We start from the raw sequence: 12,452 nt of genomic DNA, 5'->3' as shown, positions 1-12,452 counted from the left end.
TGTTGTTTGACCAGCTGCTCCAATTATTACGTCACCCCCTTCCTCGAACCCTCCATTGCTCAAGCGTGCATGCCGTTTTTTACTATGGCCCCCCGACCCCCCCCCCCCCCCCCCCCCAAAACCCTTTTTATTTTCTTTTCTTATTTAAAAAAAAGTGACAATTCTACAATGGGCCCCACTATTATTTTAATTTATTATAAATAAATCCAAGAGATCAGATTTTATATATATAGAGGCATCGCCCAGCTTCTCTGAAAGACTTCACAGCCCGAAATTCAGACTTCATTATACTTGTGTCGGGCCTGCTCCAAGTACATACAATCCAGTACTCACTCATCAGTAATCAATCATATATCATGGGCCGGGCTCCATGCTGTGAGAAACTGGGGTTGAAGAAGGGCCCGTGGACGGCGGAAGAAGACCTCATTCTCATCACTTACATCAACCAGAACGGCCATGGCAACTGGCGGGCCCTCCCCAAACGGGCCGGTACCCATTTCCTTCTCTATATTTCTCTTCCTCTTCTCCATTTGTCTTTCCCCCCGGCCAGTATTGAAAAATGCATTGATTTTTGGTGTTCGTATGAACTCACAGGACTATTGAGATGTGGAAAGAGCTGTCGGCTCCGGTGGATGAATTACTTACGGCCCGACATTAAGAGAGGCAATTTTACCAAGCAAGAGGAGGAAACTATCATTAAGCTGCATCAAGAATTAGGCAACAGGTCCTCTCTCATTTCTTGCTTTAATATTATTAAATGGCTAGTTTTTTATTCACTCATCGTATAATTGTATTATGAGCCCGAAATAATGGGTCGTGTATAAAAAATTTAAATAATGAGAACTGAATTATATGTAGTAATGAGATTTATATTATGCTGACGTAATATTATTATATTTTCATGTTGTGGTTATACAAAGAAAGTTTCAAAATTATTTATAAAGAATTCTACTTTTAAAAAATGTTGGGTTTTTTAAAATATGAATATACTGCAAAGACATATATTATATATAATTATTGGAATCTTGCATTTTAATTTATATTATCATGTTGATGTGTGGGTGCAGGTGGTCCGTGATCGCAGCTAGGTTACCGGGCCGCACGGATAACGAGATTAAAAATGTCTGGAACACCCACTTGAAGAAGAGGATCCACAACAACTCTCAACCCAAACCCGAAACCCATTTGCACGCAATCAGATCATCCCATTTCCGTCAGAGTGTGGGTACAGTATCGGTGTCCAACTCATCGCAGCATTCATCCAGCGAAATCTCGTCACTCACCACCGCCGCCGCCGGACTCGACGCCTATACGGTGATGGATTCATTGGAAATGGACGAGAGCTTCTGGTCGGAGGTGTTCTCCGGCGGCGATGATTCGAGTGCTACTAGTGATTTCTCGGCTGGCAATAGTGACTCACAGCTGCTTCAATTTTCAAACACGTTTGGTTCTGGTTTGAGCGCCGAAGGTGACACGGATTTTTGGTACAACCTGTTTAGCAGGGCTGAAGACCTTTTAGACTTACCTGATTTTTGATTATTTTTTGTAGTATTGATTAATTTCTTTTTTTTTGTTTTGGGTTTTTTGTGGGACTGAGAAAAGTGGGAGAGATTTTAGGAAATTTGTACATGAGAAATTATGTGTAATCCAACTAACTTTTAATGAAATTTGAATTCAATATTTTTATCTTTATTTTTAATAAATTTGAGATTCTTTTTTTTTAACATAAATTGAGTGTGGAAATATCAAATATTGAATTATATACTATGTTATAAATAAAATTGATATTATCTAAATACAACATAATTCATACTATATTATATTTTTAAGTTTCATCCATATAAAATAAAATGTCGTCATATTTCTTTAGATAACAATTAATCTGTTGTTGAAACCGTGAAAATCAGTTGTTGATTTTACAACTGTAGTAATAGTAGAATGAGGTATGTAAAAGCAGTGGACTACCCAATAAGACCTAGTTCAATTGTTAAAATTGAGGTACTCCACCAATACGAGAGTTGTTCTATTTTAATAGTAGTTGTTAAGTACATATAGTTATCTGATGTTAATAATTAGTATATGATTATTACAGTTGTCATTTATTATTGTTAAATATAAATATTTCATAGTGATAATTATAATTAATATATTTTAAAAATAATAATTTATAGCGTTCATTTAAAAAAGAAGCAGTGGACTCAGACTGAAAACAAATGGTAAATAAATAAAAAAAAAGGATTTTTTTAGATTAACTAACTAATTAATTAAAAACAAGAAAAATATAATTCTAATCCAATGATATGTATCACTCAACTATCATATTGATCATTGATCACAAATAATTGATTTTATTAAATGGACATTGTAGGGTTCAATATCAATTTGACAATATGTAGCATTTGTACCTGCGAAAACAGTAAAACCTAAATCAAATGATTAAGAATAGCATTATCCAATCTAGCTAGTTTTTTTTTTGCCCTTATAAATCAATGGGTAAAAGAAAAGCTATTGACATGTACATTATGTAGTAACATGCAAACATATATATGCCCGACAAAAAATATCATGTTTCTATCCCATATTCATCAGGATATACACATGCTGTAATAATGTGTATGCATGTCACAAACCACTATCACGTGAGCATGCATGTGTTCAACAATTTTTAAATTATAGACGCATCACATTTTTCCTAGTTTTTTGGCCCATAAATTTAGTTTGGCGTGCACCATATTTAGCCACATATCTTTTTCTTGAAACATATAAATCTTTCATTATTATGTTGGTCAAAATAATGATGATATCAAATTCCTAGGACCCCCCATTTTCAATTTTATTCTTTTGGTATATGTGTAGTGATTTTTATAATTAAATTTGATGATTATAAGTAGAATAGTAATTAGTTGGAGAGCAAAACTTATTACATGGCCTATCAAAACTTTATTAAACGTGGTATTATACCCATCTTGAACCCTAAACGTATTGTTAGGTATCAATTTTTAATAATAAGCCTAGACAAAATTCCTATCAAATCATTATAGATCGTGGTAATGGGTTTGGAAACCCTTAAATACAAATATTTTTTAAAGTTTAAAATATTACAGATCTTTACAAATTAATAGCAGATCTATACAGTAAAATAAAGCAGTTAAAAGAATCAAATAAATTAATAGTAAACAAAACTCAGAAAATTAGATCCAAAGATGGAAACCCAAAACGCCAGCAACCTAAACACTTGGTTGCTTGAGGCCCCAAGAGCTACATAGGCTTTTACACATAGCTACAAGGGCTAGGTCAACCATGGCTATAAAGGAACTGAATCAACCAAAAGACCACATAGATTTTTGCCACAAAGGCTTTAGATATTTAGGATTTTTCAAAAAGGGGGAAGAAGAGGACTGTAGAAGATTCTCATATGAAGGCCAGAGGCCAAAAAAACTAGTATAATAAGGAAATATGCCATTAAATGGTCAAAGTAAGAGATCGAGGTAGAAGGCGGTGGGTGGAAAACCAAACACCAGAGAGTGGGGGAAAATAAGCGAGAGAGAGAGAGAATCGAGAGACTTAGGTAGAAAGGATAGGGTTTGACAGAGGGAGGTGAGAAATCAGATAAACATAGGATCAAATCGGGTAAGTGGGTCGGACAAATGGGTCTTAAGCAATTGTAGACTGGAACAAGCAGCAAAGGATTCAGATCCAGACATCTAGGAGGAATGGGCTGGGCCTATTATGGATCTGGACCATAATTCTTTTACAGTGATAAATTACACTCATCAAACTTTTTTTTATAGTCATAACTTCTTGAACTTTAAGAAAATAATATCATTTACAAAAAACAATTAAGAATGCATGTTTTATTTTCGAAGAATTAAAAATTCAAAAAATATTCTCACTTCACTATGTATTATTGTTTTCATTTATAAAAGTATTATTTTTACATTTTTTAACAACATGCACACAGTAAACACATGTATAGTTTCCTCTTTCCTTTTTTCTTTTTTGGTAGGTAAACGGCAAGCCAGGGGTCATACTCTGTAAATGTAAGATTGCATTTGTGCTATGTGTGTCAAACAGGATTCCTACGGTCGATCTTGATATACATTTAACCCAAACAAATTAATATTGCATAAACATGATAGCATTTATAGACCAATTAATTGCAATCAAGTCTAGCAATTAGGGTTTGATAGCATTAAAGTGAACTACATTAACTAACTTGTCATTGTAAGAAAATGCTCAACGGTTAAAAAAAAAAAAAAAAACTTTTAATTTCTTCAATTAGCTTGGCCTAGTTTGTATAAAGCATCTTAATTTGTTGCACAAAATTTCATTGGATAGCTAACTAGATTTTAGGTAATTAATAATTCAATTATTAAACTAATATGATGTTACTGCAGCCATCATTAATGTTATGTAACAAACATCCATATTATAATTAATGTAATAAAAGAGAAAAGATATCATAAAATATACTTTACAGGACATGACATGATAAGAATGTCTGAATTCACGTTTTTAATACCTTAAATAGAATTAATAAAGACGTTTATGATCTGTAAGAACATCTTTTTCCTTCAATTTATTAATATAACTTTTAAAAAAAATAGTGATTATAAAAATTTAATAATATCATTATGTTCAAAATATAATGTGTTTTAGCGAAAGGTTTGGACAAGTCAAGAGCAGATTTTGACCAAAATTCAAAATTGCTCGAGATCTAAAAGTGAATCCCATCCTCAAACCCTAACTCATTGAATTAGACATGAGTCAGCCATATTTGAAAGAGGTTTTGAAGGGGCTGGCCCTCAGCCGTCCTATTTGCCATCCCTGCTACGTACATGTTGTAAGATTTGAGTTCGGCCCCATAACATCCCAAATCCATGTGCAGGTACACTTTCTTGACAAGAGCTGTTTCTTGGCCCAGTGAAGTTACGTTCGAGGTTGTCGCCGAGACAACTTCAGTTGGCTTCTTGCCTTGGACCCCTCGATATTAACCCCCGTGTATGATTTTGGTTATACGGTGGTCCAAAATATTCTCATGACATAAATTTTCTTTTGTACTCCTCCATATAAATGTGACTTTATCCGAATCATTAAGTAGAATTTGTTTAAAATTTCAACCCGCATATAATTTGACCAACTTAATGATAGATAATATATATAGAGAACATAGTAGTTTTAATTTGGTGAGTATGCGGCATTTGCAATTTTAGTCTTGTATGACTCCATTTCGATAACTTTATATCGCAATTTCAAAAATTTGGAACATTTAAGAACAAAAAATGTCGAAATTCGTTACTGGTATTGTGACCAGTGTAAATGAATGTAGTATTTTTTCGGTCATTTACAATTTAAAAAATGAAGGCTTGCAAGATTAAAATTATAATTTTCTCTAAATATATATGATTAGAGTGCCATATACATCGGCTGAGCCTAATAAACCTTAAGCTGAGCTCGTAAATTTCGGAAATACAAATGTAATTGCACTAAAATGGAACCTCAGACAGGGTTGGCCAAGTGTTGTCCAACATGCTCTAGGTGTTGGCAAGTGAAACCTCCATTTCACCACGTATCTTATCACTCTTCACCAACTCCATTGCAAGGTGTCTGCTCACTGATCAAACTCTCCATGCAAATGCAGACAAGCCCTCTCCACGCCTATAAAACCCACCCCCTCCACCCCACATTTCCTCACTACCTCAAACAGTGTCGAATACATTTCTACACAAGAAAGAATGGTGGCGTTCAAGTTTCTTCTTGCTCTCTCTCTGTCCCTTTTAGTCTCAGCTGCCATCGCTCAAACTCGGGAGCCACGGCTGACACAGGGACAACAATGCCGCTTCCAACGCATCTCCGGGGCGCAGCCCTCCCTCAGGATCCAATCCGAGGGCGGCACCACCGAGCTCTGGGACGAACGGCAGGAACAGTTCCAGTGCGCCGGCATTGTCGCCATGAGGAGCACCATCAGGCCTAATGGCCTCTCTCTGCCCAATTACCACCCCTCTCCCCGCCTTGTTTACATCGAACGAGGTATTGTGTCACTAGCATTTCCTTATTATGATTAACAGGGATTGAGTCAATGTGCGTGTTATTTGTTTGCATGCAGGTCAGGGCTTGATAAGCATCATGGTCCCCGGCTGTGCTGAAACGTATCAGGTCCACAGGAGCCAGAGAACCATGGAGCGCACAGAGGCATCGGAGCAGCAAGATAGAGGAAGCGTGAGGGATTTGCATCAGAAGGTGCACCGCCTTCGCCAAGGAGACATTGTTGCTATTCCGTCTGGTGCTGCACATTGGTGCTACAACGACGGGAGCGAAGATTTAGTCGCCGTCTCCATCAATGACGTCAACCACCTCTCAAACCAGCTGGATCAAAAATTCAGAGTAAAGATTACATTAATTTTACAGAGCTTATTATGTCAGCTGCATGTTTTCCTCTGAAGCTGATTATAAGTCTGATTGCTTGAAATTCAAGGCATTTTACCTGGCCGGCGGAGTTCCAAGAAGCGGGGAGCAAGAGCAGCAGGCTAGACAGACCTTCCACAACATTTTCCGGGCTTTTGACGCGGAGCTGCTATCCGAGGCCTTCAATGTGCCGCAGGAGACTATCAGGCGGATGCAATCGGAGGAGGAAGAGAGAGGGCTCATCGTCATGGCCAGAGAACGCATGACATTTGTCCGGCCCGATGAAGAAGAAGGAGAGCAAGAGCATAGGGGAAGACAATTGGACAACGGCCTGGAAGAAACTTTCTGCACCATGAAATTCCGCACCAACGTTGAGAGCCGGAGGGAAGCAGATATTTTCTCCCGACAGGCCGGAAGAGTGCACGTCGTCGACAGGAACAAGCTTCCCATCCTCAAATACATGGATTTGAGTGCTGAAAAAGGCAATCTTTACTCGGTACGAACCAATTAATTCCTCAATGCACTTCAATAACCATAAATATACAATGTCTTGAACCCCGATTTTCCACCTCTGGCACAGAACGCACTCGTCAGCCCAGATTGGTCCATGACAGGCCACACGATTGTATACGTGACAAGAGGCGACGCCCAGGTCCAAGTAGTGGACCACAACGGACAAGCCCTGATGAACGACAGGGTGAATCAGGGAGAAATGTTTGTGGTGCCTCAGTACTATACCTCGACGGCCCGTGCAGGGAACAACGGCTTTGAATGGGTTGCTTTCAAGACCACCGGGAGTCCGATGCGCAGCCCTCTGGCTGGTTACACATCGGTGATCAGAGCAATGCCTCTTCAGGTCATCACAAATTCGTATCAGATTTCGCCGAACCAGGCTCAGGCCCTGAAGATGAACAGGGGCAGCCAGAGTTTCTTGCTGTCTCCGGGAGGGCGGCGATCTTAGATGTCTCTGCTGCTAATTACTAGCGCTAGAGGCTGTGGGTTTGTGTAAAATTCTATGTAAGAAAATCGTTTGTTTTCCATGGTAATGGGTTGGTGTCGAGAAATAAACTGTACTGAGTGAAGTCCTATAAAAATAAGAGCGGCCCTCCACTGTTTTCAATGGCACTAATCTTTTCTACTTAATTGGTTTTCTTCTGTTTGGCGCTTAACAATCATTTCACTATTTCTCTTATTTTCCTTCTTTCCTCACAATTTTTTTAAAGGGTAATTTTAATTTAAATTATTTTTGATCAGGTCGAATATATTATAATACATTTATTGTATAACTAGTATACAATTCAGAAAAAATGATTAGTGAAGTTTATCACATTCCTACATCTAATTAGGATATTTAATGCAGCAAGCAATTTATATTGTATAATGATATGGCAATATGTGCAAAATAGTATAAATAATATAAGTTTGATTATGTATAAAGTGAAATGCAAAAAACATAACATTATTTTATCATAGAAAATAAAAGTGTTATTAACAAGGATAAGGTATAAGTGGTGGAGATTGATGAAATGATACCCAATTATCAATTCATAATTGCTAATAGATCAATTTGTGTGGTTTTCATAGTTGTTGTTTTAAATCTATTTTTCATAACACTAAGTATTTGTCATATGGTGTATGGAAAATAAACAAAATGCATTATTGATCAGTTAAAAACAAATATAATTCATACTTATTTTTTTAATCATAATTTTTAAATAAGTGAAGTAGACAGATTAAAAAAATTCTAAATTCTAAAATTTTAAAAATAAATTAACCATTAATAATATTATATTTGAGTCTGGATCCAGAGTGGTCTGCAACAAAACTAGGACCCACACTAGACCCATGCGTATTCACAAAATTTGAACCCAAACCCTTCCCAAGACCCGTTTAATTGGACCCAAATGGGGCAGGGTTTCAATTTACCCGGATCCATTATCATGCACAACTATAATACAAAGTTGAATCGTTTAATCTTTCGGGTAATTTATTATATTTATTTCTGGACATATTAAAATTGCAAGGGTATAATGTAACAACTATTTCTTAGTAGTAGTTTAACCCTAAAAATGATATAATTTATTAAGGGCTAATTACATTTTTCTCCCCTATCGGAATGAGACGTGGGATTTACCTACATTGCCGGAGGGAAAGAAAGTCATTGGCTCCCGTTAGGTGTATAAAGTTAAGCTTCTTCCAGATGGAACAGCTGATCGTTACAAAGCTCGGCTCGTCGCTAAAGGCTACACTCAAGTTGAAGGAATTAATTATTTTGACAGCTTTTCTCCGGTTGTCAAAACTGTGATAGTCAGATTGTTTTTAGCCATCGCCCCCTCACACTCTTGGCTTGTTTCACAATTGAATGTGAATAATGCGTTTTTTTCCATGATCTTCTTGATGAGGAGGTTTATATGCATCCCCCGAAGGTTATACCTGAGCACAATCTGGCCAAGTTTGTTGTTTGAAGTGCTCTTTCTATGGCTTAAAACAGGCGTCGCATCAGTGGAATAAGGAGTTTACTACCAAACTTGAGGCTTATGGTTTTCGACAGTCACAACAGGATCATTGTCTTTTCCCTTGTCGCACCAGTACTTCTTTCCTTGCCTTGCTTGTTACGAGGCCTTCTCTGAGCTTCATTCAGGATGTGAAGGCCTATCTTGATAGGCTGTTTACTACTAAGGATCTGGGTTTTGGACGATATTTTTTGGGGCTTGAATTGGTGCGTTCTTCTCATAGTACATATACGCAATGCAAATACCTTCATGACATTCTTGATGATTGTAATATGCAGAGTGCTCGTTCTGTTTCTACTCCGTTGCCACCGGGAATTCGTTTTGATAATGCTAGTGGTGCCCTGTTTTCTTCGCCTGACATGTATTGCCGACTGAATATGTGTTTATTGTATCTGGGTTTCTCTCGGTCAGATATATTCTTTGCCGTCTAACAGTTTAGCCAGTTTCTCCAGCATCCACGAGTACCTCAATGGGATGCTGCTATGCATTTGTTACGCTATCTCAAGGGAACTTCTCCCTTGGTCTCTTTTTCCTAGCTTCCACTTCTCTTCAATTGTGCAACTATTTCAACTCAGATTGGGCGTCTTTTCCTGATACCCGACGGTCTATCACTGGGTATTATTCTTCTTGGGGGTGCTCTAATTTTCTGGAAATCTAGAAAGCAAGCCACCGTGTCTGATCATCTACGGAGGTGAAATATCGTAGCATGGCCTCAACTGTTTGCGAATTGTTGTGGATCTGTTACCTTCTCCAGGACTTTGGTGTTACCGTTCCTCGCCCAATCCTCTTTTGGTATGATAATAAAGCTACCATCCATATTACAGAAAATCCCATTTTCCATGAATGGACCAAAGCATCGTGACATTGATTGTTCCTTGATTCTTGAGCAGTTCAAGAAAGGTTTTCTTGCCCCTAGACTTGTCTGCCACTCTTAGGCGAAAACAAACTTAAAAATATTAGATGTAATTTTTTATACCATAATAAATTTATATATAATTATATTAAATCTGAAAGAAGTGAAGTGTAATTATTCCATTTATTAATCTTATCTTTGTAGGATGTCTATAATTAGGAGTCAATTGAAAAATCCAGACTGATTTTAAAAAATATAAAGAAAAAAGAAAATGGAGGAAAGACAGATGAAATTAATTTAAGCGATTATTCAGATTAATTATACAGAAATAGGTACAAAAAGCTTCAGCTCTTATTCATGGAGGAATATCAACTCAGAAGGAAACTCTCGCCGGAGCTGAACATCCTCATACATAATTATTCAACTCTTTTTAAGCAGAAGAGACTCCTCCTCTTCCAGACCTTCCACTTCCGCTGAAGATGATTGTCTCCCGCCTCGACAACTTGAGCCTCTCCGCCTCCTCCCTTGATATTTGGTACGCAGTGGCGATGACGTCCACCGGAAGCCCCCTCATGACGGAGGTTCGCCCGCTCAGGGTGCTGATCATGGCGTTGTCATTGGTGTTTAATTCTACCCACTCGCAGCCCTCCTCTCCCGCCTGCTTCACAGCCGCGAAGTTCTGCGGCACTACCACTACCTGCCCCTCCCGGACGCCGCCGTCGAACACCGCTTGCCCCTTGTGGTTCACTATCTGCATCCGGGCCTCGCCGCGTGTAACGTAGATTATGCTGTGGGCGTTCATGCTCCAGTGTGGCGCCATTATGCCGTTCTGGATCAGTAGCATATTGTTTAATTACTGGTTTTGTTTTTTTTTTTTAATCCAAATAATTTCAAGAATATTTGAGTTGGGAAGCAAGGACAGCGCGTATAATGTTTACCCTGTAAAGAACTCCCCTGGCGGCGCTGAGTTGGAGGAAGCCAAGAATTGGGAGGGTAAGGCTATTGACGGTGGAGAACCGCCCAGCACGGGGGTTGTAAACGTCAGCGCGTGATGGCTTGTCGAGGTTTTCTCTGATCTTGGCGTTGCAAACGGTCTCCTCAAGCCCATTATTGCCACCGTAATATCCCTCCTCCTCTTCTCTACCGTACTCCCGTCGGCGGAACGGCGGCCTGATCACATGAAGGCCATGTTCAACTATGACTATGTGGCCCCTTGTATCATGTTCGCCCTGGAGCCTTCTTGCTGTCTCTTCGTCAACCCCGAAGACCTCGGTTAACATATGAACATCAAAGCCTCGGAAGACATTGCCAAGTTCGCGCTGCCCCCGCCTGCTTCCTTGCTGTTGCTCTTGTCCCCTTTCCGGGTTTCCGGCGAGCAAGAAGGACTGCAAAAATTGGAAGAAACAAACAGTAATCAGATTCCTAGTAGTATCAGTTAATTATTAGTTTAATTTCAACTTTTCTGGTTTACCCTTGGATTTTGATCCAGTTGGTTGGCGTTGTTGGTGTTGTCGTGCAGAACAACGACAACAAGCTCCTGATCACCGTCATTGTAAGCCCAATGAGCTGCCCCCGCCGGGATAGCAACAATGTCACCCTCACGGAATTCTTCAATTTTCTGATGCCTGTCCCTGAACCTCTGCCTTCTTTCCTCCTTAGATTGTTTTTCTGTCTGCTGAGATGATTCAAAAGTTTCGGGGCATCCCGAAATCATAAGCCCATAAATTCCCCTACCTGAATTTATCAAGAATCAACAAAATTCAAGTATATAATATGCATAAATGTGAAATTTGTTTGAGAATAGTGATCATTTGATTGATGAATGAACCTTGAACAACGTAGACTAGAATAGGGGCATTATGATAGAGAGGCAGCATCAGGGCTCTTGGCTGGAGTCTATGGCGACGAATCGACACACCAGCGCACTGGAATTCATCGTTCTTGAAATCCCAGAATTCAGTCACTCCACCTTCCGCTTGGAGGCTATAAGATGGTTCTCGAGCATTGATACTTCTGATTTGGCACTCGCCCTGTTGCCAGGTGCCCCCTCGAACAGCAAAGCCGAACCCAAACAGTAGAAGTAAGCTTAGTACTGAAAGAAAGAGCTTCACCATGATGTGGAAAAGAATACTCAGAAATGTGTGATGGTGAAAGGAGGAAGACTAGTAAATAGACTTTGTGGGGCAGATGATGAGAAGCGGCGACAGAAAAGTGCCGATATTTGTAGAGGAGAAACAGAGGTCTGCATTTGACACATGTGAGATGAAGCTGAGGCGTTTGCCATTTTGCAATCTGCATGGCTGGGGAGCCTCTGATGGCTTCCACCGAAGATTTTTGTTTGGGTGTAATGGGAAAATGTAATTCAAATCAAGTTTGATCAAATTTAAATTAATTATACGATAAGTATAATACAATTGCATTGTGATTAGTGTATAGGGAACAAAATATTATGAGATTGAGTTGTTTCGATTGAAGTTAGATTGAATTTGCAATATTTTGAGCTATATCTCTGATTACTTTTTAATATGCACGATTCAATATGCCAGCCCAGAGATTGAGGTTGGTATTGTAATGTCCAAAAATTCAATGTCATCATTTATTGCAGCATTATATGTTCTATAAAAACATATGCAATGTACTAGAGAATTAACTGATTACCTATGTAGAATGATTGTTTATGC

At 38.7% G+C, this 12,452-nt stretch overlaps 3 protein-coding genes across 3 annotated transcripts; 2 read left to right on the top strand and 1 right to left on the bottom strand.

The window, feature by feature from the left end:
* Positions 1-246: 246 nt before the first annotated feature.
* LOC105163413 (transcription factor MYB14) lies at positions 247-1,690 on the top strand. Its single transcript, XM_011081739.3, has 3 exons — positions 247-489; positions 595-724; positions 1,068-1,690. The coding sequence occupies exons 1-3, from the start codon at positions 357-359 to the stop codon at positions 1,534-1,536; spliced, it is 732 nt and encodes a 243-aa protein (XP_011080041.1). The 5' UTR covers positions 247-356; the 3' UTR covers positions 1,537-1,690.
* A 4,031-nt stretch (positions 1,691-5,721) lies between these two features.
* Positions 5,722-7,530, top strand: LOC105163414 (11S globulin seed storage protein 2). Its single transcript, NM_001304407.1, has 4 exons — positions 5,722-6,030; positions 6,107-6,384; positions 6,476-6,901; positions 6,986-7,530. The coding sequence occupies exons 1-4, from the start codon at positions 5,736-5,738 to the stop codon at positions 7,364-7,366; spliced, it is 1,380 nt and encodes a 459-aa protein (NP_001291336.1). The 5' UTR covers positions 5,722-5,735; the 3' UTR covers positions 7,367-7,530.
* Positions 7,531-10,058: 2,528 nt separating this feature from the next.
* On the bottom strand, positions 10,059-11,973 carry LOC105163415 (11S globulin seed storage protein Jug r 4). Its single transcript, XM_011081741.3, has 4 exons — positions 11,600-11,973; positions 11,243-11,505; positions 10,710-11,156; positions 10,059-10,600 (listed from the first exon to the last, which is right to left on the bottom strand). The coding sequence occupies exons 1-4, from the start codon at positions 11,883-11,885 to the stop codon at positions 10,202-10,204; spliced, it is 1,395 nt and encodes a 464-aa protein (XP_011080043.1). The 5' UTR covers positions 11,886-11,973; the 3' UTR covers positions 10,059-10,201.
* Between the last annotated feature and the right edge of the window lie 479 nt (positions 11,974-12,452).

This window comes from Sesamum indicum, linkage group LG6 (genome assembly GCF_026168435.1).
Source record: "Sesamum indicum cultivar Baizhima isolate 11 linkage group LG6, ASM2616843v1, whole genome shotgun sequence".
In the NCBI taxonomy this organism is placed as follows: domain Eukaryota; kingdom Viridiplantae; phylum Streptophyta; class Magnoliopsida; order Lamiales; family Pedaliaceae; genus Sesamum; species Sesamum indicum.
This window is presented reverse-complemented; position numbering and strand designations above follow the sequence as displayed.

Bases quoted from the DNA above. Each gene is read 5' to 3' on its own strand.
- LOC105163413 (XM_011081739.3), top strand. From the start codon at position 357: ATGGGCCGGGCTCCATGCTGTGAGAAACTGGGGTTGAAGAAGGGCCCG. The intron at 490-594 runs GTACCCATTTCC...ATGAACTCACAG, and splicing joins GGCCCTCCCCAAACGGGCCG to GACTATTGAGATGTGGAAAG. The intron at 725-1,067 runs GTCCTCTCTCAT...GTGTGGGTGCAG, and splicing joins CATCAAGAATTAGGCAACAG to GTGGTCCGTGATCGCAGCTA.
- LOC105163414 (NM_001304407.1), top strand. From the start codon at position 5,736: ATGGTGGCGTTCAAGTTTCTTCTTGCTCTCTCTCTGTCCCTTTTAGTC. The intron at 6,031-6,106 runs GTATTGTGTCAC...GTTTGCATGCAG, and splicing joins CCTTGTTTACATCGAACGAG to GTCAGGGCTTGATAAGCATC. The intron at 6,385-6,475 runs GTAAAGATTACA...TTGAAATTCAAG, and splicing joins AGCTGGATCAAAAATTCAGA to GCATTTTACCTGGCCGGCGG.
- LOC105163415 (XM_011081741.3), bottom strand. From the start codon at position 11,885: ATGGTGAAGCTCTTTCTTTCAGTACTAAGCTTACTTCTACTGTTTGGG. The intron at 11,157-11,242 runs GTAAACCAGAAA...CAATTTTTGCAG, and splicing joins AACTGGATCAAAATCCAAGG to TCCTTCTTGCTCGCCGGAAA. The intron at 10,601-10,709 runs GTAAACATTATA...CTACTGATCCAG, and splicing joins CCAGGGGAGTTCTTTACAGG to AACGGCATAATGGCGCCACA.